Here is a 27276-nt window from a genome sequence, read left to right on the forward strand (position 1 = left end):
GATATTCCCGATGTGGGGGTCCGCGAGTTCTCGGCCGTGCACATCCCGGCGGGGGGGTCCGTGTGTTCCTTCCGCCCCCCAGGAGGTTCGGGGAGGGTCCCGACATTCCCGGGGGGGCAGGGTGTCCGGGCCATGCACACCTTGGGAGGTCCTGGGGGCTCCCGGCCGTGCACACCCGGGGGTGCCCCTGGGGAGGTCCCGGGGGGCTCCCTGGGCTGTCCGAGGGGTCCCGGTCGCGCTCGTCCCGACCGGCGAACACACGCGGGACCCGCGGGCGCGGGAACACGCCCCGTCCTCCTGTCCCAAACCCCGCCCCCTCCACCCCATTGGCCGAGCAGCCCACGGCGGCCCCGCCCTCCCGAACCCACTGCCCGCGCTGCCACTCCGAGCCGTGTCTCTGCTGCCATTGGTCAGAAGACACGAGGGGCGGGCGCTTCCGCCCGCCGTGCTCTTCCTCTTCCCCCCGGGCCCTCCCGTTCCTCTCCCAGTGACTTCCGGTCGGCGGCGCTGGGCGGGGGGTGCGGAGCCGCCGCTCCCCTCCCCCCCGGTACCGAGACCCCCACCCCCGGCCCGGCGCAGCTGCAGCGCCCGCCCTGCCCCCCCCGCACCGCACCGGGGGACCTGTCACCCCCCGGCCCCCGCCGCGGCGGGACCCCCGCAGCACAATCCCCCCGCCCCACAGGCCGCACCTGTCACGGGGGTTTCGCCCCACCGGGATCCCCCCACAGCCCCCCCAGCGCCGGGGGCCGCAGGTCCCAGGCCTGGCCTAGTCAAAGAGCAGCGCCCCCCCCGTGCTGGGGTGAAGCCCTGAGGAGCAGGCGGGGGTGCCCGTGTGTCCCCCCCATTGCAGGAGCAGGGGCTGCCCCGGGGGTAAGAGAAGGGGTATCCACGTAACCCCCCCCCAAGTCCTCCCCCGAGGAAGAGCTGGGTGGGGGGGCTCACCAGGCCTGCCAAGGGGGGCTCCTCTCAGGCCAAGCCCCCCCTGGATCGGGGCTGCCCGGCCCCCCTCTCCCCGGCCATGGAGATGCAGAAGGGGAAGGGGGGAACGGCAGGAGGAGGAGGAGGGAAGTTGCTGGTCTCCACTCTTCTGGATGCCAAGGATGAGTTGGAGGAGGTAGGTGCCAGGGGCTGGGGGCAGGGAGGCTCCGGGGGGGTCACGGGCAGGGTGCAGGCAGGGAGGCCCACGCTGCCCATCCCCACGCAGGCAGGGGGCTCAGAGCACCAACCACCCCCCAAACAGGGTCTCCTAGCCTGAGCACAGCAGGTGCAGGTTGTGGAACAGGGTTATGAAGCTTTCCTCGCACCGACAGAACTCATTTTTCCACTGTTGGGGAAACCATCCTGCCCGGCCCCATGTTCCCTGCGCTGTCCTGGCGCTTTCCTTCCCACCCCCCCCAAAAACAATTGGTTGGTCTATAGGTTTGGGGGCTCCCCAGGACAACTGGGTTCTGTTCCTGGTAGCGCGGGGGCCTGGGAGAGGTGACGCTGATTTACACCTGGGCAAGAGCAGAGTGTTCAGGGCTGTCCCAGACTTCTGGACATGGTTATTTATGGTGTGATGGAAACGAGTGTATTTAGAGCTCATGAAACAGCGGAATAAAAAAAATACCATATTTGATTTGAATTACAGGAGAAAAACAGGGTGGTAACTGGAATAACTAGGTCTCAAGGTCTGGAAACTGTCCTTTGCCGTTCAGAGTGTATTTATGTTCGTTCAAAGCACTGTCGGTCCCCGTGTGTGTTTTGGGTCGTGGCCAGGTCTGGACAGAACGTTCCCAGCTTCAGCACTGGGCGACTGTGGGGTCAAGAGCTTCGCTTTGGGCTTGAGAATCGGCCTCGGGGCTACTGAAGCGGAGCTGCTGGGGTCCGCGTTGACCTCCGGTGGAGATTTCGCCTAAGAAGGAGCTGCCACAAGGTTTTGGTGATGATGATGTATCCAGGCACCAAAAGAAGACTTCCCAGGACTTCTCTTCGCTGGAAAGCAGCACTTTTGACTGAAAGCCCCGTCAGTTGGGAGAAAGCGCTTCGTGTATTAATTATGCTCCAACGCGCCGGTGGATTTACTGTCACAAGTTGTGTGTTTTTTGCACTAAAGGAACGGGAAATGTGCAGGATCGCCATGCGTTGGGTTTTTGTGCTAAACAGGGCGCCGTGTTTAGGGGAAAACCTCCAGTTTTTCCCTCCAGCTGTGGTTGGAGCTGCTGGTGGCAAAAACGCATCTGTATGGGGGAGAAAGACGCGATGGGAAGGGCTGGAGCTTGTGAAAATGTGTCTTGTAACCAGGTGTTCGCGCAAAGGAGTCATCAGAGGATCCACCGTGGGTTTTGGCAGAGGCTGCAGAGTTCGTGATGGGAACGTGAACTGTTAAACCTGCTCAGAGGTGGAAATGTTCACAAATAACCCACGTAGAAGGGCAGAAGCATCTCCCGTTCACCCCGAGAAGGGAAAACCAAACCCCGCTCGGCCCGTCTGTCAGGAGGTCTCAGATCAAAGACGTCATTTGACGCTGAACTTCCTCGCAAAGCTCTTCTGGTGGTTCATTGGCCGCATTATCTGCCGACAAGTTGTCTTATTTCGCCCTGGGATTTTGCCGACTCTGTTTCTCGGCCGCTGGATCTTGTCCTCCCTTTCATGGAATTCAGCTGCTTTAGATGCGAGATTTTCATGGGTTTTGCCCCATTGCTCTTGCATAAAGAGCCTGGAACAAAACCCGTTTCGCGACGGCATTATCTCTGCATTACTGACCAGTACATCTTCTTTCAGATTGCCGCGGAGTGGAGAACTCTTGACCCCTCTCTCAACAGCTTCTTCACTGCAGCCCCTTTGATATGCAAAGGAGTCGCTAATCAGTCCTATAATCGCTGCGATGTGTTTGCCTTTTAATCAAGAAGCGACTGTGTAGAAATAACCCTGGCGTAACGCGCTTGTTGCCTCTCTCAGGCCGCGTTTTCCGCTTTCCCCCGGTGCCAACAGGTGGCCGCTCCGTTAATTTTACCGTTTGCTTCTCCGATGTTTTCCTGCCTGCGCCATCGTGACTTCATGGCTCTTCTCATCGCTCCATCCCTGCACACAAGCATCCGCTCCTGCTGGTTATTTCTCAGCCAGAAGCCTCGTGGATGTTAAGTAAAGAGAACAGGAGGTTTCCAGGCTGCTTCTCCGGGGATCCCGTGGGGATGGGAACAGTGGGTCTTGCTCTGGGGACCAGGAGTGACAGCCCTGCGTCAAATTCACCCTTTACCGGTGTCTCGGCCTCGTATCTCAGCGACACCAGGATTAGCGTCACTGTGTAATGGTGCATTTACTCTTTGTGGTGTCAATGGAGTATTGAAAGCCCAAATTCGTGAATAAATGAATGGTGATGGAGCGGCGGCTTCTCCAGCCGGCGGGAGGTTCGGAGCCTTGACGTGCGCCTGGACGGGCTGTAGTGTCGCCGGCTGTTTTTCTGTCCGTTCGGGGGTTTGGGTGGGGGTTTTGTGTCATGAGGACCTGCTCTTGTTCTTCCAAGCTGGTGACGTTTGGCTTTGCTCTCTTTCAGAAGCTGGAAAGGTGCGTGGGCATCGTGACTTCGCTGACCAACGGGCTGTCGGAGAGGGAGGCTAACGATGCCCTCAACGCTCACGTAAGTGTCATCTCCTTGAGAGACGAGAAGTCCTGCCCGGATTAAATAAATTAGGGGATATTTTACTCATACGGGAGCTCTTAGCAAGGCACAAAGAGGCTGGGGAGCGGAACCCGCCATCCTCTCGCCGCTCTCAAGGATTCTCTGACAGTTCAAAGACAGAACATCGCAGCTTTAATCCGCGTCCAGTAACCTATTTGGGAGCCGATTTCTCGCCGAAATCTGTCCGAGCGCTCTGGGCATGCAGGTGGGAGCCTGTCGCTCCGTGCGTGCTGCTGGTGTTTGTGTTTCACCCGGATTTTTGGACTCTTGCCCCGCTCAGATCAGCATTTCCCTGCCTCCCAGACTCCAGACCACTGCGAAAGGCAGGTTCAGCTTTTCTTCTGAGGGATGGAGCATTTATTTCGACCTCTACTTAGCCTTAAAATACTTGCCAGCGAGCCGCAGATGTTACCGTATAAGGGAAACTGTTGTGTGACACGTTAACGGGCTCTCAGATGTGTTGGTTGAGTTTTTTCCTCCGCAGAACACCTTGGGCTGGCACCCATGTCCCTCATCTCTGTGTTCAACCCCTCCAGGGCGGTGACTCCAGCACTGCCCTGGGCAGCTGTTCCAACACCCACAGCCCTTTGGGGAGAAATCACCCCAAATTTCCACCCTCAGCCTCCCCTGGTGCAATTTGTGGCCGTTTCCCCAGCTCCCTCAGCCGCTCCCATCACACTTGTGCTCCAGCCCCTTCCCTGAACTCACTCCAGCAACTCAAGGCCTTTCTCATTGTGAGGTGATCCCGCCACCCCTGGGGCCGCCATTTTGAGCCCTGAGGTGATTTTGATGCCCCTGGTGCCACCATTTTGTGTTTTGAGGCAATCTTGGTGCCCCTGGTGCTGCCATTTTGAGCCCTGAGGTGTTTCTGGTGCCACCATTTTGAGCCCTGAGGTGATTCTGGTGCCGCTGTTTTGAGCCCTGAGGTGATTCTGGCACCATTCTGAGCCCTGAGGTGATTCTGGTGCCACCATGTTGAGCCCTGAGGTGATTTTGGCACCATTTTGAGCCCTGAGGTGATTCTGGTGCCGCCGTTTTGAGCCCTGAGGTGATTCTGGCACCATCCCGAGCCCTGAGGTGATTCTGGTACCACCATGTTGAGCCCTGAGCTGACACCCCAGAACTACCCCCAGGATTTGAGGCACCACTAAAATCACTGGGACGCTGTTGCTGCTGAAAGATTTGCACCAACACCGGGATGCAAATATTAGTGTTCTATAATCTCATACGATCCTGCTCTGAATTCCTCGTGCGCCGCTGGGTGCTCCATTAACCACCTGTGTGTTGGCTCGAGGGGGGTTTCTTCTCCCATTGCGTTACCATCCCACCTCTCCCATTCACCAACTGTGTTGCCTTTCTATTTCCTTCTTCTAGATCTGTAAAGGAACCCCCCAGCACGAGGAGATCTGCCTGGGGCTGTTCACTCTGGTCTTGACCGAACCCTCTCAGGCTCAGAAGGTAAGACCCACATCCACCAACACCAAATACTTATCCACCCGCCATTTCAATTTCCAGGCAGCCAGGGATTCACAGAGGTGGAAATTTCCGCCCACCCAGAACCCCGAGTGGCGCTTTTTGTAGCGGGGTGATGGTTTTGCTTGGGTTTTTTAGCATCCACATGGCGCAGCCGCCGCTCTGAAACGCGGATCCCGCCGCCCAGCGAGGGAGCTCGGTTGGGTTCTTTCACATCCCTAGAATTAATTGGGTTTTTTCACCATGGGAGGCAAGTACCGATTCTTTAAGAAACCATAAAGCCTTTCACAGTTTCTGCCTTGTCTTTGGAGGCGCGGCATGGATTTGCGTGCTGGAGACCAGATGGAGATGCCTACCGAAATAATAGAGGAAGAACACGTTCAATTCCTAGACAAAATTGCTTTCTCGCGGTCCACCTCTATTAATTTTAATTTTTAAATAACGCTTTCTACCGACGCTGTGAACTGCGATTTTAAAATTGTAGCTCCTCGCGTACAGGAAGACGAATGTTTTGTGTTCTAAAGCTCTCGGAGGTGGATTTGGCAGCGTCGCTACCAACCGGGGGGCGCTTGGGGAGGGAGCTGAAAATGTTTTGTTATAGAAACCAGCCCTGTTTGTAGCAGCTACAAGGGGAAAACAAAGGCCCTGTTGGAAGGGTCGTGCGTGGCGAGCGGCGCTCGGGGGTTCTTGTGTGGCTGCGTTTCGGTAAACAGGTGTTGCAGAGGTTTTAAAAGGGTTGAAGTGGCCTCTCCACGGCGGCAGCGGCTGAGTGTAAATCCCGGCCCAAAGGTGACTCACGCAATATCCCTTGTTGATTTAATCGCTGCGACGAGGGCAGAGCTCTCTCCGCTAAGCGATAGATCCGTTTCAGCTCCCAGAACTGATGGGACGGTGCTTGTCCAGCTCTATTTCCCAGAAATCACCTCTTGAAAGCAAAACGCGCTTCTGCTCGGAGTCTTTAGGCACAGTGCAGGTGCAAGTTGGGTTTCGCTTTGGTTCCGTGGCTCAGTTTTGCTCTGTGTTTGACTTCAGGGCTTTCCAAACCCCGACCGCAGCATCCCCAGCCCCACTGGCTTTCGGCTCTGGTCGATTCCACATCGTGCACCAAGCGCCGCGTGTTGGACTTGAAAATATGGAGAGGATGAATCTGGCTGGGGCGCTGAGCTCTGCCAAATGTGTCCTGGTGTACAAGACATTGCAGGAGCCAAAGAGGGTTTCTAGTCTACAGGGTGATCTTCTCCTTTCTAGGATTATAGAGTCACAGGTGGTTTGGGTTGAAGGGGCGTTTAAAGCTCCCCCAGTGCCCCCCTGCCATGACAGGGACATCTCCACCAGCTCAGGTTGCTCAGAGCCCGTCCAGCCTGGCCTGGGATGTCTCCAGGGATGGTTCATCCACCCCCTCTCTGGGTACCTGGGCCAGGCTCTCACCACCCTCAGGGCAACAATTTCATTCTATCCAGCCTCAATCTCTTAATTTAAACCCATCACCCCTTGTCCTATCACAACAGGCCCTGCTCAAAAGTTTGTCCCCATCACAGAAAGGCCACACTAAGGTCTCCCCGGAGCTTCTCTTCTCCAGCTGAACACCCCAACTCTCTCAGCCTGTTCCCCAGCAGAGCTGTTCCAACCTCAGCTCATTCCTGTGGCTCCTCTGGCCCCTCTCCAGCAGCTCCGTGTCCTGTGCTGGGGACCCAGAGCTGGACGCAGGACTCCAGGACGTGTCAGACCGCAGCTGGGACGCGCTCAGGAGCATCCAGACGCTGTTAACCGGGAGCAGGTAGCGTAGGACTCATGGAGCAGCTACTTCCATGTAGTGGAAGCACAGGCTGAGCAGATCCCGCTGCTCCAGCGTTGCGGCTGCTCTGGCTCCGTCGCCGTCTCTCTGCTGCTGGTGGCCACACTAATTAGAGGTGGCTGGTCCCTCCTGCCCTTGTCAGATCTGCTCTGGGGAGCACGTTACTTTTCTTCGGGGGTAATTGCATCTGCCATTCTGCCGGGCTCTGATCTCATCTCTTGCCGCCGCCTGCGCTGTGTCCAGACGGCACGGATGGGAAGCCGGGCAGTGATTTTTCTACCAGGCTTTGAGGGTGAATTACTCCCTTCCTACAGAGGGGGGTTAACACTTGCCTAACAAAGCATCTCGCAAGACTTTTGAGAGAGCCCTGAGCTCATCACGCAGCAGGCGGAGCGGTTTGTCCTCCAGCGAGGAGCCCGTGGCGCCGGGACGGCAAAATCCATTTCCATTGCTGGTTGTGAGTGAAGATTCACAGCCTCGGCCCCGTGTCGGCGTGGGGACATCGATCCGGCGAGGCCGGTGTGGCTGTGGCGCTGCCTTGAACCAAGACAACCCCGTGAGGCTCCACCATCCTTCAGGGACCGGTCGTTTGGCCCCCAAAAAAAGGATATTGTAGCTAGTTGGCATTCTAAGGGTATTTCAGTGCTTGTTGCCCCAGGAACCAGGCAGGGGGTGCAGAGCTGTCTCGCACCATCTCCTTGGTCGTCGTTTCCTTGGTGGGTGTTTGTCCGTCCGGCTCGTCTGACACCATGAGTTTGTTGTCCCCCCATCTGCGGGAGGTACCGACTCTTCCTCCCAGAGACGAAACACACAGCTCCCTTTTCAGGAGGGGGCTCGATCGATCCAAACCGCGGTGGCCTCCCCGTTTTTGTCACCGTGACCCTCCAGCCGGGAGCCCTCGGCCCCGCTCAGCTCGTCCAGCTGTGCGTGGGGACGCTCGCCCACCTTCAAATAGCCTTCAAATACCAAAGTGGCAGCGAGCGAGCCGCCGGATCGCCCTCCTCCGCCTGACACCCGCGCTTTAATTAACGCTCTGCCCCGGGATCAGGGGGCACCGGCCCTCCCGGCGCTTCTCCGGCTTCTCCTCCTGCCTCTTCTGCCGCGGTGCTGGGCGGGAAGGGGCCTCTAAGCTCCGTTCAATAGCCGTTTTTTTTTCTTCCTCTCATTTAAAGCGAACATTTATCATTTGTTCCTTCCTGTTAATTAAACGGCCTGCGCGAGTGGCGGCTCCGATCTGCCCAGAGCGGGGAGGAGGCGATGGATTGTTTGCAGCCTTGGCAATAAGCAAGAAATTCAGGTTCGCTCCCCACCCCTTCGCTGCTGGAGCCCTGAAGGTTTTCTCCAAGCGCCTTTCTTTTGGATTTATGTGTTCAGAGTCTGACTTGTCCAAGCAACCAGCGGGTGACACATCACGCTGATACAATGCGACTTGTTCTGCTCTGTCCCGTTGTACTTTAGGCCAAGTATCAGGTGCGGTTTGGCTTTTCTGCGCCGATTTGAGGACGTTTGCGGTGAGTGAGGTGAAGAGCTGCTTGGTTTACCTAGATAAGAGGATTATGGTGTCCTTCCTCCCGGGAATTAAATACCAAACACAAAGTAAATCCCTTGGAGTGTCTCTTCCAGCTCTTCTGTGGATGCTGCCAGAATTAAGCCACGTTCTCAGGGCCGGATCTCTCGGTGGCTTTAAACGCAGGTACGGGCACTGCACTGCACACCTGTCTGGCAGAAAACCAAAACCGAGGTGTTTCACCCAGAAAAGTGTTCATTCTTTGAACACAGAAGCTGCAGCCCACCAAGAGAAGCTACCAAGATGAGAAGTGTTCCTTTCCCCGCTGCTTCAGAAATGGGATCAATGGGATCAATGAGCGCAGGGAGTATAATCAGAGAGATCTTTCCAGGCCTCATTAACTCCATGAAGGAGGACGCGGAGGCCAGACCCCTGCTCTCTGGAATATCATGACATTTACTGGCACAAATTAACATTCGCGCAGAACCGCTTAACAAATTAGTTCCTAATCACCCTCCACCCCCCGCTGTCCTGACCGGAGGGGAGCACCAGCACCTTTGCTCTCTGACCAGCGTGTTTTTCTCACTGCTGGGGGTATAGGAGAGTGGAAAAAGTTCTTCGTTTCACAGCAATCCATCCCTGGTTGGTTTGAACCACAGGTTATCTGGATTTTTAACCCCAAATGAACCAAGGCAAGAGCGTCGTTTTGAGCCGTGGGGTGTCACCTCCATTCCCGCATCACATTGCGGTGACCCCAAGGTCCCTGAGCGGTTCTGGTTGCCACCAGTACCAGGGACACAGGCGCGGTGGAGGTGACTTTACGAACCGCTCGTCCCCAAGGATCGTTGTGAGTCCGTTCTCTCAGGGACGGGGACACAGTGTCTGTTCCAGAGGGAGGATTTAGCTCCAGTGAATCCAGCTGCCAATTTATGACAATGAGCGACGTTCCCCGCGTGGCCGTGGGATGTCGATTCAGCTCAGCCCCTGGGAGTCTGCGTCTTGATGTTCTTTCCCTGACATTCATTTATTTGCCGTTACGCAGTCAGGTTTGATAAAACCAAGGTGTGGTTGTTTAGTCCTTCATCTCTCACCATCTCCTGCAGTGCTACCGGGACCTGGCGCTGGTGAGCCGAGATGGCATGAACATCGTGCTCAACAAGATCAACCATATTCTCATGGAGAAGTACTTGAAGCTGCAGGACGCTTGTCGGACCCAGGTGAGGAGATCGCCCCAAAAATCCCCATATTCACCCCAACCAGGCAGAGGATGAGCTGTGGGGAGGGCTTGGGGAGCAGTTGGTGGTGTCACCAGGTGTTGTGGTGACGGCGGTGGCAAAAGCTCTGTACAACCTCTCCGAAAGGAGGATGGAGTGTGGAGGGTGTTGGTCTGTCCTCCCAAGTAGCAAGTGATAAGATGAGAGGAAACTGGTTTGTACCAGCACCGGTGTGGCCAGCAGGACCAGAGCAGTGACCCTCCAGACCGCGGATCCTGGAGGCGGTTTTGGGGCCATCACCTCAGGACTCAAAGTGGTGGCCCCAGGGGTGGTGGGATCACCTCATGAAAGCCCTTGAGGTGCTGGAGCAAGTTGAGAGAAGAGAACGGAGCTGGGGAAGGGGCTGGAGCACAAGTGTGATGGAAGCAGCTGAGGGAGCTGGGGAAACGGCTGCAAGTGGCACCAGGGGAGGTTGAGGTTGGAAATTTGGGGTGATTTCTCCCCAAAGGGCTGTGGGTGTTGGAACAGCTGCCCAGGGCAGTGCTGGAGTCACCATCCCTGGAGGGGTTGGAATACACAGAGATAAGGTTCTCAGGGCCATGTTCAGTGCCAGCGTTGGGTTATGGTTGGACTCTGATCTTGAGGGGCCTTTCCACCCAAAACAACTCTCCGATTCTCCCTCTCTCTGCCCAGCTGGTGTGGCTGCTGCGGGAGCTGGTGAAGAGCGGGGTGCTCGGCGCCGACGGCGTCTGCATGACCTTCATGAAGCAGATCGCGGGTGAGTTCTGCAGGCGACCGCCGCCCGCGTCCCCCCTTCTCGTGCCAGGGCCGACTCGTGGTGTCCTGCGCTCGGCGGCGGAGCCGGAGCCTGCGCTGCCAGATCCGCAGCGGCTTCCTGAGCATCTGTGCGCCCAACCGGCTGCACCGAGCTGTCTGCGGAGGAAATCTCTCCAGGGAGATAGAGCAAGGATAAACCTTCAAAAACCTGTTAGCCCTGCGAGGGGTGCATCATAAAGAGAGCCAGGAGGCTTCTGCAACAGCCAAAAAAAGTGTGGTGGTCCCAGTCGCTGCCGGTTTTCACCCCATAGCGCGGCGCAAGAGCACCGGGATCACCCTCAGTCCCTGCTCTGACCTCTGGGATGGCAAGAGCTGTGTGTGTGGCTCCTCAGGAGGCTCCTTCACCCTGCAGAAAGTCAGTGGCTCCTTTCCGGGCTCACCGGAACGGCGCCTCTTCCGTGTTCTCTTACGGCCGCGAAGGGGGAATTAACGTCCCGCCGTAAAACCCGCCGTCGTTGTTCTGATTGCGAACAACCGGGCAGCCTGGCTTGGAAATTGCCGTGTCTGCTCTTCGGGGGAGGAAGAACGAGGAGGGAGGGGGGAGAACCATGGACACGAGCCAAGCTGCCCTGGCCCTGTTGTCACAGCGTAAACACAACAATTTCAAAACCGCTGGTGAAGGCATCTCTCGTTTCCCCTCATTGCACCTCCCCGTGCGGGGCCTCTTCTGTTCTGGAAGGAGCCGCTGTCTCAGTTCTCGCTGCTTTTACGCTGCCTTAATTGTTCCGCTCCCATTGTTTTGCCCTTTCTCGGGGATTTCGGGCCTTCTTTGCTCTTTCCCCTTTGTAAGCTCAGCAGCTGCAAATATTTTCTCTTTTCCAGCTACCGAATCTCATCCCTTTCTGGCTTCTTTACTTTCCAGAAGGATAATTCCTGATTCCGTATGCTGGATCATCGCAGCTCTTTTGCAAGAGTATCATAGCAGCAAAACCCCCCTCGATCCCCTGACAGAACGGCACTTGTACCTAGAAATGTGCTGTATCTACCCTTTTCTCCAAAAAATAAGACCTACCCCCATAATAAGACCTACCCCCAAAATAAGCCCTACCCCCAAAATAAGCCCTACCCCCAAAATAAGCCCTAGCATGATTCTTCCGGATTTTTGAGGATACTCAAAATATAAGCCCTACTCCAAAAATAAGCCCTAGTTCCAACTCATTTGAAAAGTCAATTTAAACAGTGTCCAGGCTTGTAAATAAGTACAATTAATGGGTAATTAACGCAGCGGACAGACAGACTCTTCAACAAGGAAAGCAGAATCGCATTCAAAAGACCCCGCGAGACCCAAAACAAGGGTCGGTGAAAAGGAAACAAGAAATTCAGGATGGAATTCAGGGTTATGCTGATGGTCCGGAGTGTGGTGACGTGACTATATTTGAATAAACGTTGATTTTTTGTTGTTGTTCAAGAATAGATTGTTCATGGAGAAATAAGACACCCCCGAAAATAAGCCCTAACGCATCTTTTGGAGCAAAAATTAATATAAACCCGTCTTATTTTTGGGGGAACGGGCTTGCAACAGCACGTGTGGGCGCAGAGAGGGGAGCAAACCCTTTCAGTAGCTGGATGAGGGATCAAGGCGCTCGGTTGAGTCCCGCACCCCTTTGACCGGCTTTTCCCTGTCGCTTTTTGGCTTTCAGGTGGGGATGTGACAGCAAAGAACATCTGGCTGGCCGAGAACGTTCTGGAGATACTGACGGAGCAAAGGTACAGGCGACACTTATCCCGCTTTGGGTGCTGGATTTATGGTCACAACCCGTGTCAGTGGGGTTTCCTGCACAAAAATCCCCCTCTCCATTCCCTACCAAGCGTATTTTTCAAGCCACAACATGAATTTGTGGCTCTCGGAGCCTGGGGGGCATCCTGACATCCCTCCAGCAGCACTTAGGGGCTGCTCCTCACCGCAAACAAACCGATGGACCCAAACAGATCGCTGTCCCCAGCGTGTGCCACTCGGGAGGTGACAGCGGTGGCCGCGGAGCTCGGCGCAGCGTCCCAGGAATACGTTCTTGCTGCGTTTCCCAGCTGCGGGGGAGGTTTTCCTTCTGGGAGGAGGAGGACGGAGTTAATTGCCCAAAAAACTTCCTGTGTTTAAACAACTCCCGCTTGGTCAGGGCTGCAACTTTAATTTGTTGTGGACAGGCCAGCTGGGAATATTGTCCTACGGGCTCCGCATTGTCCTTCGTTGGCAAAGCAGCCGCTAATTGATGATAAGCAGAATTCCTCCCTGCAGCTTTGCCGGGGGAAAGTCATTTTTAAATAGCCTATAGCTTTTTTCACCGATTCTCCTGAAATCGCTTATTACCGTGGGTAACAATCAAGTTGTTAAAGCGTTTATTTGGCCGCAGTTTATAGTCCTAGGGGGGTTTTTTGAGTCTCTGGGAACAGCGCGGTGCTGTGAGAGCCATCTAGCGCCCTCCACATGGGAAGCAGGGACCCTCCAAAACCTCCTGCTCATGGTTGAGCTTTGCTTCTTCGCATTACTTCCCCAGCTAAGCTCAACCTTTCTATTCCTGACTACATTTAAGCCCTTCTCAGCGTCTTGTGTTGTCTTCCCGTGCGCCGGTGCGAGTCGCCAAAGCGAACAAATAACGGCAAACGGCCGGACCGCGGGAGGAACGGCAGCGTCTCGCTGCGGATCCCGAACCGCGTGTGCGCTAAAACCCAGCTGAGCGTTGTCACTCGAGGAGTTTGTTGGGACAGGTGCTAGAGGAAAAGGCTCGAGCCGTGTTGAAGGTGTCGCTGGAGCAGCACAGAAACCGCCCAAGGGAGAACCCGCGGGCCTTCGCCGGGATTTATGCGCTTTGATTAGGGGAGCAGGCCAGAGCTTTAATTAAAGCCACGCATCTGAAGATCCGCTGCCACTTCCAGAGCGCTGAGTGCTCGCTTTAATTAAAAACAGTTGCGGCAAAACCGCTCCTCAAGCACCGGTGAGGCGAGCGCGCTGCCGCTGCACCGCCCGGCGTTAATTGAGCTGCTCCCTGCTAATGGCAGCAGGAGCGCGATGCCTCCTCCCGGTGTTTTCATTCTCTCTGCTTGTCGGATCGATGAATCCCCATGGCTCTGAGTGGCTTTTGCCTCCCTTGGACAGCGTCTTTCTTCTTCTGCACGGCCCTCGCTGGGGTGATGCCGACCTGCCAACCCCCCTGGGATCACGGCCCTAATTACTCCCACATCCTCCCTAACGAAACCGCCGTGCGCAGCCCGCCCGGCTCGCTAATCAACCTGCTCCTGGCGTCCAGCTCGCTGCGGGGAGAAAAGCAAACGCTTGTCACGTCTTCCCCGCCACCCCCGCTGATTTAGGGCAGGTGATTCATTTGCTGCTGGGCTGGTGGCTCCTCAGGGCTCCAGATTTACAGCCCGGGGCTGCTGCGGGTGATGGATCACGCTGGGGGCACCGAGCCAGCCTGGCCCATTCTTGGCATCCAGCACTGAGAGCTGACAAGGTGCTTTTTATGGACTGAGAGTATTATATTTATTGTTGCGCTTAGATAAGGGAGGCTGAGAACGCGGCACGCCCAGCAGCGCGGCGATGGAAAGGCTGCGCCGCTCCGAGGATGCAGGACAAGTTAGCAGGGAAAGAAATCGCTTCCAAACATCCAGCCCTGGGCACAGAGCCCTGTGCTGAGCGGAGCCGCGTGTCCCCCGGGGCTGCGGGCGCTGTGGGGACGCTCGCTGCTCCCTTCGCCCGATGGGGCTGCCACGTCCCTCCCCACGCTGTTCCAGGCTTTACGTGGCTCTTCTCCCCTCTTGCAAATCTCCCAAGTATTTCGCCTTGTTTCTCCCTGTTCTTTCCCTTCTTTTGTGTGACCGTCCTATTCCCCTCTTGCCGCGCCTGCCGAAGCCACACGTGTCCCCATGGCCAAGGAAAAGGCACAAATTTCCCTAAATCCCCATTCTGGTGTTGCTTGTCCCTCCCTGGATAGTAGAGAAAGCGATGGCTGGTTGTGCCTTGGCTTCCTCTGGCCCAAGTCTTCAGGTTTATATCCCTTCTGGCTCTGGAAGAGGTGGCTGAAGGTGGTTTCTTTGCCTTCGTTTGCAGAGAGTGGGTACTGAAGAGCAGCCTCTTGATAGCCATGGCGGTGTACACCTACCTGCGGCTCATCGTGGACCATCACGGCACGGCTCAGCTCCAGGCGCTTCGGCAAAAGGAGGTGGATTTCTGCATCTCCCTCCTCCGGGAACGGGTGAGCGTCGTCAGGGACACAAGGGACGGCTGGGAAAAGCCACCTGCCTCCCCAGGGAGTATGTGTCTGCGTGCGGGGGTGTTGCTTCTGTGAGATGTGTCACCCCCCAGCTTGTTCTGTGCGGGCAGTGACAGCGCAACTGGAATATTGTGTCCAGTTGTGGCCCCTCAGCTCCAGAAGGACAGGGAACTGCTGGAGAGAGTCCAGCGCAGCCACCAAGATGCTGGAGGGAGTGGAGCATCTCCCGTGTGAGGAAAGGCTGAGGGAGCTGGGGCTCTGGAGCTGGAGAAGAGGAGACTGAGGGGGGACTCATTGCTGGGGATCAAGATGGAAAGGGGCAGTGTCAGGAGGAGGGAGCCAGGCTCTTCTGGGTGACACCAGTGACAGGACAAGGGGCAATGGGTGCAAACTGGAACACAGGAGGTTCCGCTGGAAGATGAGAAGCAACTTGTTGGGGGTGAGGGTGGCAGAGCCTGGCCCAGGCTGCCCAGGGAGGTTGTGGAGTCTCCTTCTCTGCAGACATTCAAACCCCCTGGACCCCTTCCTGTGGAACCTCAGCTGGGTGTTCCTGCTCCGGGGGGGTTGCACTGGATGAGCTTCCCAGGTCCCTCACATTCTGTCATTCTCAGCACAGACTGTGAGCAGCTTTTGAACCCTTTGCACCAACTCCCATCACACTCCAGGCTGTAGAGAGGGGAAGAGCAGCCATTTTGATGGGGCTGGCTCTTTTATTCAAACCACAAGGGTTTAAACCATTCCAGTCCTGCCACTGCAGCACCTCAGTGCTTGTCTGGCTTACGGTAGCTGCCTGAACATCAGTTTCTCCCTTTGGGAGGCTGCCGGTGTCCTCGCAGCCTTGTGGATAACACAGAAACCAGCTCCGGGCCACGCTTTGGTCCCCATGGTGCAGGAGAAGCCACCAAAGCTGGATGGCACAGGTGTCCTTGTCCCTATCCCCCTCCTCCTCGCGGGGCAGGAAGGGCCAAGTGTCAAGTCCTCATTTCAGAGACTTGTGAGAGAAAAAGCCATCAGATTTATGGGCTGATTGTTTGCTTCGCGAGAGAGAGAACGTTTTAAAATAGCCGCTGACCTTCCCGCCTGTCACCCCCTCCCTCAGAACCTGCTTCAAAAGAGGGGCAGGCTGCCAGGGCGGGAGCGTGGATATTGTGCAAAGAGTGAATCATCCGCAGCCGGCAGGAAAGTTGAAGGACTGACCGTTCCTCCCTTCCCCCTCAATGAGATTTTGAACAGTAAATGAGATTTTGAACGGTAAACGAGACTTTTCTTCCCCGTTTCCCCAGTTCATGGACTGTTTCATGATCGGCCGGGACCTCGTGCGGCTGCTGCAGAACGTGGCGAGGATCCCCGAGTTCGAGCAGCTCTGGAAGGACATTATCCACAACCCGCAGGTCCTCAGCACGCAGTTCACAGGTGGGCAGGGCCGGGGCGTCATCAGAACCCTCCCAACCCTGAATCCCATCATGAATTCCTTTTTCCAACCCTTGTTCTGGGTCTCGCGGGGTCTTTTGGATGCGATCCTGCTTTTCTTGGTGAAGGGTCTGTCTGTCCCGCTGCATTAATTGCCAATTAACTGTACTTTCTTACAAGCCTGGACACTATTTAAATTGACTTTTAAAATGAGCTGTAACTAGGGCTTATTTTTGGAGTGGGGCTTGTATTTTGAGCATCCTGAAAAGTCACGCTAGGGCTTGTTTTTGGGGTAGGGCTTATTTTTGGGGAAACAGGGTGCATCAAATATTAATACATCAGAGCTGCAGAAATGGATCCTCTCAAGGATAACGAGGTGGGATGGGCTGTGGGTTTGGTACAGAAGCATCACCCGGGAGCACAGAACGAGCGTCTGTCGCAAACGTGGGGTAAAAAGGTGAATTTTAATTAATTTTAGTCTTACACCTATAGCTGTCTGGACACTGTAAGTCGCCTTTTTAATGAACTCTGAGTAGGGCTGATATTTCAACCATCCTCAAAAATCCTGCGGACTTAACGCTTCCATAACTCTTGTTGTTGCTTTCTTAAAAATTAATTGATTTATAGGCTGAGATGAAGCTGGAGCCTAAAGATGTAAAGTGTCTGAGTCCTCCTGGTTCTAGAAAAGAGCCTGATGAAGCTCTAAAACAAGGTCAGAAGGTGCGGCAGCTGATTCTTTCTAAGCGGGATGTTCTTGCTCCCGTTAGGCTTGGTGTCCCGAGCGCTCGGCCGTGGAGCTCCACGCACAGTCTGCGTTAAAACACACACAACGGAGAGAGCGTTACCTTTATAATTTGTATTGGTTTCAATGATTCGCTTCTCCGGGGGCTGTCACATCGTTATCTGTCCACGGCGATTTTAGTCTTTGAGAATGGGGCTGTGTTAATGTCACCTGAAAGATCTCGAGGGAAACTCGCAGCGCGTCATTTGATTAAAAGCTTGTGATCTCTGGGCCTCTTCTCCATCTCTGGAGCCTTTCTCCTGTCCTTACTGGTCCATGCTGAGACCCAAGGGATTAAGTTCCCCTCTCTAGTTTATCAGTGTTAAGCCGTGGGGCAGAAGAATCTTAGTCCCAGCTTAAGGCAAGCTCACGTTTCACATTTCCAATGCTCAGGCCTGCAGGGGTAGCATCACTAGAAGCATTTCTCAGCGCGCTCTGGGCCATCCCAGCCGAGCGCTGAGCTTTCTTGTCCCCACTCGGAGCGAACAAGCAGGGCTTTTCCAACCCAAATGGTTCCACGAGGCCGCTCCTTTGCCCTCTTGCCTGCAGTAATTGCTCTAACGGTGGTTGGCACCTCTACCAGCTGCCAGTCGCCGTGCTCCGGGGTTTGCATCGCTCTGGAACCTCCGATCCCAGTCCTCACAGAGCTCCATGCTCCCACAATCATCCCACAACCAGGACCGGGGCTCAGCAGCACCGAACGCAGGGGAAACGACAGCAGGAGGCGGCTGCGGGCGCAGGACCCGTTCCTCCCGCAGAGTTGAACAAGCAAGGTGCTTTCGTGGCTCTTTTCCCTTGACGTGCAGCTCGCTCCACCCTTGCTCTGAGCTCTGCGGGAGCTGGTGTCTGCTCTTTCCGCTTTGCAGCTTTCTCCTTCCAGGTGTGACCCCCCCAAAATGGTGAGAGAGCGAAGCGTCCCCGCTGCCTGCTCGTCTGCGTCAGCACTGGCCGCTCTGTAAATCCTTCAGGTCTTGTCAGGCAGCAGCAAAGCCTCTCCGCTCAGGTCATAAATTCCGCCCCTTGCAGCTGTCTGGGAACGAGAGCGGCTTGTGCAACGTCCCCTTCTCCTTCCCAGGCTCTGTTCCCTTCGTGCGCTGGCTCACGCAAGTTTTCTCTTATGTCTGATCTTCACATCTGGGTGGAATCGTAGAATCACAGAATAGTTTGGGTTGGAAGAGAGGTTTAAAGCTCATACAGTGCCCCCCTGCCATGAGCAGGGACATCTTCACCAGCTCAGGGTGCTCAGAGCCCGTCCAGCCTGGCCTGGGATGTCTCCAGGGATGGTTCATCCACCACCTCTCTGGGTACCTGGGCCAGGCTCTCACCACCCTCAGGGCAACAATTCCATTCTATCCAGCCTCAATCTTTTAATTTAAACCCATCACCCCTTGTCCTGTCACAACAGGCCCTGCTCAAAAGTCTGTCCCCATCTTTTAAGTCTGGAAAGGCTGCACTAATGTCTCCCTGGAGCTTCTCTTCCATAGCTGAACACCTCAACTCTCAGCCTGTCCCCCAGCAGAGCTGTTCCAGCCTCAGATCACTTTTGTGGCCTCCATAAGATCGTCTTTGTGCTCCCTTGCAAGGGGGTGGGAGATGGAGAACGTGCTCTGGTTGCAACTTGGGACGTGGCCTCTGGACTTCCTCGTTTCCCCTCCAGATCTTGTCCTTGCTCTCCGCACATCCTCCCTCCCTTCTCTGGCATCCTCACGAGCGATCGCTGGCTAAACCTTCGCTCTGGACACGAGGCGCTTTCGGAGACCTTTTCCAACCAAAATCTTGATCCCTTTCCACTGCCTGAAGCTTTGGGGGAAAAAGAGCTTGTTGTTCCAAGCTCAGATGTTGGCAGATCCCGGTCGTGCCGTCCGTGGGGCCATCACGAGTGTCCCGTGGGTTGTCCCGTCGTGCTGTTGTGAGCGCAGACCCACTTTTCTCTCTCTGTCTCCCCAGGTGTCCTGCAGCTCCTCCAGTCGAGGACTTCGCGCAAATTCCTGGCGTGTCGCCTCACACCCGACATGGAAACCAAGCTGCTCTTCATGACCTCACGGGTAAGTCCCTCACGCTCACCGGGGGGTGATGCTCGTCCCTGCTCAGTCCCCGTTCTGGCACTGGGAGGTTGGGCAGAGCTTTACTGGTGTATTTGTTGCTTCTGGCATCGAATGGCGACAGGAGGAGGAAAACCTGCCCAGCAGGAGCTGGTGCAGATGGGCCTGAGACATCCCTGGTATTCATTGAAAGGCACAAAAAGGGCTTTTGCAGGGGAATCAGAATCACAGAACGCTCACGTTGCTCCTGGCTGGCCGCTCGCCAAGGCACAGCGCTTGCTCTGAACGCTGCGATGCGGTGGGTTATCGGAGCTCCGGCAAACAGCAGCCGTGTCCCGGGGAGGCCGGGAGCTGCGCGGCAGCAGCGGGGTTCGCCGTTCAGCTGTTATCTGTGTTCGCACGCCAGGCAGAGCTCGCTGCCCCTCGTGGGGCTGGGCTGCTGTGCGGTCCCGTCACTCCATGGGGGACAGACCCTGCGTGAGAACGCTGCACAACGGCCTTTTTGGCTTCCTTGGGCTCTCTGAAGCCGCTGCCAGCACAGGACAGATAGGGAGTAGGATGTGGAGCCAAAGGAGGACAGCAGGCTGCGGTTCTAGCAGCTTTTTGCTGAGGCCTTGAGCAAAACCTGCGTCTTTTGTCTCCAGTTGTGGCCCCTCAGCTCCAGAAGGACAGGGAACTGCTGGAGAGAGTCCAGCGCAGCCACCAAGATGCTGGAGGGAGTGGAGCATCTCCCGTGTGAGGAAAGGCTGAGGGAGCTGGGGCTCTGGAGCTGGAGAAGAGGAGACTGAGGGGGGACTCATTGCTGGGGATCAAGATGGAAAGGGGCAGTGTCAGGAGGATGGAGCCAGGCTCTGCTGGGTGACACCAGTGACAGGACAAGGGGCAATGGGTGCAAACTGGAACACAGGAGGTTCCGCTGGAAGATGAGAAGCAACTTGTTGGGGCTGAGGGTGGCAGAGCCTGGCCCAGGCTGCCCAGGGAGGTTGTGGAGTCTCCTTCTCTGCAGACATTCAAACCCCCTGGACCCCTTCCTGTGGAACCTCAGCTGGGTGTTCCTGCTCCGGGGAATTGCACCGGATGAGCTTTCCAGGTCCCTTCCAACCCCTGACACTCTGGGATTCTGTGTGATTCTTTCCCCCACAACCCAGGTGCGGTTCGGGCAGCAGAAGCGGTACCAGGACTGGTTCCAGCGGCAGTACCTGTCCACGCCGGACAGCCAGTCCCTGCGCTGCGACCTCATCCGCTACATCTGCGGTGTGGTCCACCCCTCCAACGAGGTGCTCAGCTCCGACATCCTCCCGCGCTGGGCCATCATCGGGTGGCTGCTGACCACCTGCACGGTGAGCTGGGAGGGCCAGACCCCAAAATGAGCTGTGGAACCACCTGAGATCGCTTCCCTTGCAGGGAAGGAGCAACCAGCTGCCACTGGAAGCTGCTGGGAGGTCGGGGTTGGGTATTTGCTCCCTGGGCTGAAGGGAAGAGTTGCAGACCAGCGGTTAAGATGTCGCCCTTTGTTCTGCGCTCTGGATATTTAATCCTGACTCTGCTGCACTTTGGATCCTTCGGGATCTGCTTTCCCAGCATAAAACTCACCTTTTCCCTTCCAGCTTGTCATGGTTCAGTTTATGGTTGGACTCAATGATCTTAAGGGTCTTTTCCAACCAAAGTGATTGTGTTTCTGTGACTCTATGCCCTTTGTTTCTGCTTTATGCTTATGGCCTGACTGCAAGTCGTGGGGCCTCTCCTGTCCCAGCACATGCACTGAGGTGCCTCCTTACAACCTCCTTGGCTTCCCGTCTGTCCCCAAAGCCTGTCCCTTGTCCCACCCAGGACCGTGATCTGCAGCACTCGCAGAAGCTGGTGAGGAAGCAACTGTAGCTGTGCCTGTGTTCATCAGCCAACTTTGTGGTTTGTTTTCTTTCCCTCTAGTCCAACGTTGCTGCTTCAAATGCCAAACTGGCCCTATTTTATGACTGGCTCTTCTTCAACCCCGAGAAGGACAGCATCATGAACATAGGTGACTCCACGGGGACCGTTTCTCGCAGTGGGCAGGGGTTGAAGAAGGGGTTCATGGCTTCCACGTAGTGCGATGTGGTGGGGAAAACCCAACAGATTATCTTCGAGGGGCATCAGCTCGCTCCCCTGAACTTCCTGGGGAGCTGTTTTGGTGGAGCCACTTTTAATTGTGATTTTTCAAGTTGGTGGCAGCAGCACCTTCCTTGGGGTGGGCGACTGATCCCAGAGCATCGTTTCCCAGGGGCTATCCCAGGGCCTGGGGACACATGAGCAAGGACTAATCCAGCCAGGGACCTTGCTCAGAGCTCCTGCCTGCAGGGAAGCTGCTTCTGGAAGCCTAAGTGTGATTTAGGAGCTGGATGAGGGTGCGTAGGAGCTAAAAGGGGGTTCTCTCAGCACCCCAAAGGCAGAATGCTGGGTCTGTGGTGTAGAGGGGAGCACAGGGGGTGGGGGCATCTCTGGGGCTCTCAGCACAGGGCTCCCCGCTCTCTCCTTGCAGAGCCTGCCATCCTGGTGATGCACCACTCCATGAAGCCTCACCCTGCCATCACCGCCACGCTGCTGGATTTCATGTGCCGGGTGAGCCGCCCCGCGCTCTTTCCGGGGGATTCTCTGCCTTGCAAATGAGTTACATGGTGGGGGGTTGAGCAATGAGGGCTGTGAAAGCAACTGCGGGGGTCTGGAACAACTCAGGGGTGTCACCGGGGACAGTGTAGAGGGACCATGTGGCCAAGAACCCAACGGTACCTGGGGTGTGTGAGGAAAAGCGTGGCCAGCAGGTTGTCCTCCTGCTGCTGAGGCCCCGTCTGGACTTACTGGGACCGGTTCTGCGCTCCCCGGTTTAAGAAGGACAAGGAGAGAGCCCAGCGCGGGGACACAAAGATGCTGAGGGTCTGGAAGCCCTGAGCACTTAAGCGCTGAGCCCTGCTCGGTGTCCCGAGGGCAGGAACGGTGCCGCAGGTTCACACAAGACGCATTTTCACCCCCCAGAGTTTTGGAGCGAAGCCGCGTTGCTGCCCCATCCCGCAGGAAGGGAATTCCACGAATCCCTAGAGCTGGTGATGCTTGAGCAGCAAACCAGGGTTGTCTCGCTGCCTGCTCTTCAGAGCCAAAAAAACAAACAAACAAACAAGCTGTTCCTTCTTCTTCTTTTGTTCCACATTCCTCAGTGCATCATCTGGTCTGCTCTGCCTTGATTGCAAAATCGCCTGCGGAATAGCTCAGTATCTGCTGGCAACCCTCTTAACCTCCCCTTACCCCTGCTGCGTTAAGGAGGGATTTTCCCCTCGCTGATCTGCCAAGAGCTCGGCCAAATTATTCACCTCTTCAACCCAACTACCAGAGGCTTTGGCAAGTCCCCTGAGCTCTGGATAAATCCGGGGCCCTTCCTGGCGCTCGGAGCGTTGGGCCCACGTGTCGTTCGTTAGGGCTGTGGGAACACGCCTGAGACTTCTCGGCTCTGCAAAGGAATTCTTGCGGAGTGATGAGCGTTGGTAGGAAAAAAGGCTTCTGAATTGTTGCCTTTAGTACTTAATGCTTGGCCCGGTGTCGTCCCCTGAGGGCAAACGGAATCTCCGTGTGGTGGGGGGACAAGTTGGACCTGTTATCTCCCTTCTGAAGGATGTTGGTCCCTCTTTGGGCAGGGAGCAGAGCTGCTCCTGCCCCTTGGTCCTGGGGCCAGCACTGCAAAGAGCTGCTGCTTCTGGGAGTTTGGTTCCAGAGAGGGCTGATGCCGCTTCTTGGAAGCGGGATCTTCTCTGGCTCTGAGCTGCATCGCTTTCCTCCCTCCGTGTCCTCCCATCCCCGGGCTGCCCGAGTCCAAAAGAACTGGGTGCAAGGTTCCTGGGATGACCGAGATTTTGGGGATGAGTCATCCTGCTGCTTCCAGAAGCAAAGGACTGGACGAGAGAGGAAACGACCTCGAGCTGAGCGGTGGTTTTAGCTCATCTGGCTGTGTCCTGCTGCCTGACACAAGCCCGAGGGCAGGCAGGGGGGTTCATGGCACTAACGTTGTCATTCTCCTGTTTCCAGATCATTCCCAACTTCTACCCCCCGCTGGAGGCTCACGTCCGGCAAGGCGTGTTCAACTCCCTCACGCACATCGTGGAGAAGCGAGTCCTCGCGTAAGACAGCCCTGAATTTTCCTCCTTGTATACGCCCGCTGTGCACCAGTCCTCCCTGGGCCTCACCAGCTTAGTCCAAACGACCTCCATGCTCTGTCAGAGCTACGGGGGCATTTATGTTATGTACAAACCGTGGAAGAAGCCACAGCTGCGTTTCCACGGTGCTGACGCTTGTCCTGAGAGCTGTTCCTTGAAGGGAGGGGATTAGGTGTGTTAAGAAGTGAAGCGTTGGAACAGGCTGCTGGAGTCACCATCCCTGGCGGGGTTTAAAAGATGTAAAGACGACGCTCTTAGGGACACGATTTAGTGCTAGATTTAGGTTATGGTTGGACTCGATGATCTTAATAGTCTCTTCCAACCAAAATGATTCTGTTATTCCATAAGAAAGCTCCGGCCGCTCCAGGCAGACAGGAATGTCCTTGGCCCTTTCTGGTCCCTGAGACGGAACAGAACGGAGCAGGCGTGCTTCTCATCCCCTTTCCCTTCCCGACACAGACACCTGGCCCCTCTCTTCGACAACCCCAAGCTGGACAAAGAGCTCCGCGCCATGCTGAGGGAGAAATTCCCCGAGTTCTGCAGTTCGCCCTCGCCACCCATCGAAGGTAGGGAGCGGTGCAGTGGTGCTGCCTTTGGGGACGCGGTTCTCCTGGCTTTTCTGTTCGGACGGAGCTCTGGATGCTTGCGTTTCGTGGTCTCCCTTCATCCCTGCCGTGCCGTACGCTTAAGATTTGCACTATCTTGTTTTCTCTCTGCTCTGTAGGGGCTGCTTACCCTTTCTTGTCTCGCAGAAAACCTAATTGATTAACATAATCAGGTTAAACAGAGAGCAAGCATCTCTAACGTTTATTTAACAAGAGAGCGCTGCTGCTTTGCCAGCTCTGCCTGTCTGGTTTTCCTGTTGCATCAGCTGCTCTGGCCGCAGGCCCCACCGGAGCAGCCACCAAACACCACTGCCCTGTGTGTCTTGGCCTGGCAGAGCTGGCAAAACCGCTGCCCTGCGCTGGGACTTGGGCTCTGCTGCTGGTCCGGGCGAGGGAAATAGAGCACGAAGGATGCCAGGCAGTGCAGGTGGAAAATGCACTGGTCCTGCTGCGCTCACCATCCCCACTTGGTGCCCAAGTGGAGTCGCTGGGAACAGCTCTTCCCCAACATGAGTTTTCCAGGGTCTGCCGCTTGCCCAAACTCATTTTTCCCCTTTGCAGGGCGCTTTATCCCCTCTCCGGAGCGTGGTTATCGGTGGAGGTGACTCGCAGGCTCCTGCTCTGACCCCTCTGCCTTCTCTTGCAGTCAAAGTTGAGGAACCCGTTTCCATGGAGATGGACAATCATATGTCAGAGAAGGACGACGGTTGCTACGACAACGCCGAGGCCGCATTCAGTGACGACGAGGAAGACCTGAGCAGCAAAGGTGAGGGAGCTCAGGCAGCTGAGCACCCACGCTCTCAACTTCGGCACCGTCGTGGCCGGATCGCCACCGTTTGCCTCCGCGCTGGTCGGTGTTTCCTCACTGGCTTTGCGGGCACCTTCCCTTCGTGATGGAGGATTCTTGGACAGACTTCTGTAAGCACAGTTCCCTCAAAACCCCTTTCCCACGAGCCGTGGGGGTTGCCGGACCCGGGACAGATCCCTTTCGTGAGATCCAGGCTTCCTTCAGGCGTTGAGGCCGATATTGTACTGGTTCCCAGTCCCCGACAGCCAAAACCAGTAGACAGGACACAAATCTGTGCTCAAATTGAAAGGCCCCTGGGCTTCCTCTCCTCACCTGGTTATTCCTTAGAGCTCAGACCCTTCAAACACAGTGTTTTCTCCACCCATGTGTTTCTCTCTTCATGTCCAACTGTCTCGAGCCCTACTGTGTGGTTGGGAATCCCTGTGGCAGATGCTGTTTGGGAACAGGGTGTCTTCTCTGTTCTCAGGCAGCTGCTAATGAGGCTCAGGCCTCTAATTGCTCAGCCTCATGGTTTCCATTACGCTCGCTCCCTCTCTAAGCCTGCAGAAGGCCAAAATCCCCTTCGCTCGTTCTCTGGAGCTTGAGGCATCTCAAGATGTTTGTGATGGGACTCTCATGGGCTTCCTACAGTCCTGGGGGGTTAATCCTGCGGTGGGGAGAGGCCATGGGGACAATATGTGACACTGTGCTGTAGCACTGTGTCAAAATTCCCATCAGCGCCCAGCCAGCTGCTTGGGGCCCTTGACAGGGACACAGGCTCGAAAGCCACATGCAGAGAGGATTTTTGTCAAGGGGTTTGGCCACTTTGTGCCATCCCATAGCAGCAGCTTCCTTGGGAGTGCTCGTGAGCGCTTCTGGCCTCTGCCACGGTTCATTTTTGTGGCCTCGGAATGAGGCTGGAGGATGAGGATGTGGAAAAGCAGTTGGTGTCCCAGTCCTGGCGTCCTGAACACGAGCGTTTGCACGTCGGGTGGAGAGAGGCTCGCAAGCCGGCTGCGCGCACGGAACATGGCCAAGGGCAGGCGAGGCGTCAGGTTTGGAAACAACCGAACGAGAACCACGATTCTGGGCATCCCCTGCATTTGGATCCCGTCCCACCGTCCTCGCCGTGACCTGGGCGCATCTCCAAAGGGCGAAGGCGAGATCTGAGGCCGGACCCTGTCCCCACAGCCCCCCACAACTCCGCTGCTAGGACAAAAATTGCCTCTGACACTTCCTAGACACAGCTTTGTGGGAAAATAGACTGTTCCACCTGTTGCTTTCGTTGTTGCAGGGAAGAAGAGGGAGTTCAGGTTCCACCCGATCAAGGAGACCATTGTGGAGGAGCCTGTTGATATCACACCGTTCCTGGACCAACTGGACGAGTCGCTGAAGGACAAAGTCCTGCAGCTGCAGAAGGGAAGGTTGGTATCGTTTGGTGCTGTGACATTTCGTGTTGATCTCTTCGGGGAAACGCCACGCAAGGCCTTTCAGTCGTGTTGCGCAATGCTGCCCGCTCCAGAGCGCTTCTCTCAGAGCTAACGCCATCCTGCTCAGGTTCTGCAGGAAAGAGCCAGAAGGTTTTCAAAGGTGCTGCGTTAAGAACCTTGTAATTTGTCCTTGGAGCAGGCTCGGACCCGGGCACAACAATTTGCTGGGGGCATTTATCTGAATCAGTGACAGAAAGGCAAAAGGCTCTTGAGTTTTATCCTTCTCTGCTGTTGGATTGACGGGGGAAACTTCTTGGGGGTTTCAGTCCATCTGTGCACGGGACACGTTCCCCAGGGACACTGACACCTGTGTCTGCGTGTTCTCCGGACTTGATTTTCAGTGACCTTGGAATTAACTCCATCTAAAGAAGGTTAAAAAAAGCTCTTGCTTTGCAGACCTTGGCGTAGTAAACTGATTTAATGTAATTTATGTCTTGATGGCTTGAAGTGCATTTAATCTTATGCTTTTAGTCATTTAATTTGTTTGTCTCGCTGCAGACAACCTCGGACGCTTTTCTGGAAGTAGGTGCTGCCACTGCACAGCCTGTTTTTCCAGGGCTCAATCTCTGCGGCGTGCACTTCTAAACCGGGCCTATCTCTAAGCCTGGCACTAGCACAAGGCTGAGCCCCCCACCTCTCAGCTCTTGGAGGGGGGCGCTCCCAAGCAGAACCAGCTCAGCACAAAGCCCCCTTGTCCCTGCTCCTCGGTATCTTCCTATGTAACTTGGATTTCCTCTTGTTTTTGTGCTCCAGCGATACGGAAGCTCAGTGTGAGGTCATGCAGGAAATCGTGGATCAAGTCCTGGAGGTAACTGCACAGAGCTGCCGCCTAACTGGGAAACCAGAGCGGCCAGGCTGGTGTGGGCTGGGCAGCTCTGCCCCAAGAGCCGCGACTGAACGAGGGGACAGAGGATCCCGAGGATGCTCGAAGCCTAAATGAGTCCAAAATGGCGCGGCGTGCATTGGGTGTTAAACACAGCCCCGAGCTGCTGCTCGTGGGAGGGGAAAATTGCTCCGTCCCCAGTTGCTGTTGCGTTGGGGACGCTCCTGGTTTTGTGCTCGGCGGAGGCTGCAGCAAACCCGGCCCAGCAGAAGAGCTGCGGGTGTTCGCCGCGGGCTGAGCATTCAAGGGAAGCTTCACCATCCCCTGCCTGGAACCGGCTCCATTTCGAGTCAAGTGGCCTTTTAGCAGATGAGAGCTGCTTCCCGCTGCGGGAGCACGGGGAAAAGGGTTTCTCAGGGTGTAAATCCTCGTTGCCAAGCGCCTTGGGTCCCCGCGCCCTTTGCGGAGGGA

At 55.9% G+C, this 27276-nt stretch overlaps 1 protein-coding gene across 1 annotated transcript in view; it reads left to right on the top strand.

Annotated features, from left to right (window-relative positions):
• Positions 1-482: 482 nt before the first annotated feature.
• INTS3 (integrator complex subunit 3) overlaps positions 483-27276 on the top strand; it is a 37067-nt gene continuing 10273 nt past the window's right edge. Inside the window, exons 1-17 of the mRNA XM_065857530.2 lie at positions 483-1114; positions 3536-3619; positions 5036-5119; positions 9540-9653; positions 10344-10428; positions 12128-12194; positions 14530-14674; positions 15976-16105; positions 18831-18928; positions 20074-20265; positions 20855-20942; positions 21441-21520; positions 22973-23064; positions 23560-23666; positions 24352-24471; positions 25787-25916; positions 26736-26790. Coding sequence (XP_065713602.1) covers positions 1019-1114; positions 3536-3619; positions 5036-5119; positions 9540-9653; positions 10344-10428; positions 12128-12194; positions 14530-14674; positions 15976-16105; positions 18831-18928; positions 20074-20265; positions 20855-20942; positions 21441-21520; positions 22973-23064; positions 23560-23666; positions 24352-24471; positions 25787-25916; positions 26736-26790 — 1767 coding nt within the window. The 5' untranslated portion in view covers positions 483-1018. The remainder of the gene's footprint in view (positions 1115-3535; positions 3620-5035; positions 5120-9539; positions 9654-10343; positions 10429-12127; positions 12195-14529; positions 14675-15975; positions 16106-18830; positions 18929-20073; positions 20266-20854; positions 20943-21440; positions 21521-22972; positions 23065-23559; positions 23667-24351; positions 24472-25786; positions 25917-26735; positions 26791-27276) is intronic.

Source organism: Patagioenas fasciata, chromosome 30 (assembly GCF_037038585.1).
Source record: "Patagioenas fasciata isolate bPatFas1 chromosome 30, bPatFas1.hap1, whole genome shotgun sequence".
NCBI lineage: Eukaryota > Metazoa > Chordata > Aves > Columbiformes > Columbidae > Patagioenas > Patagioenas fasciata.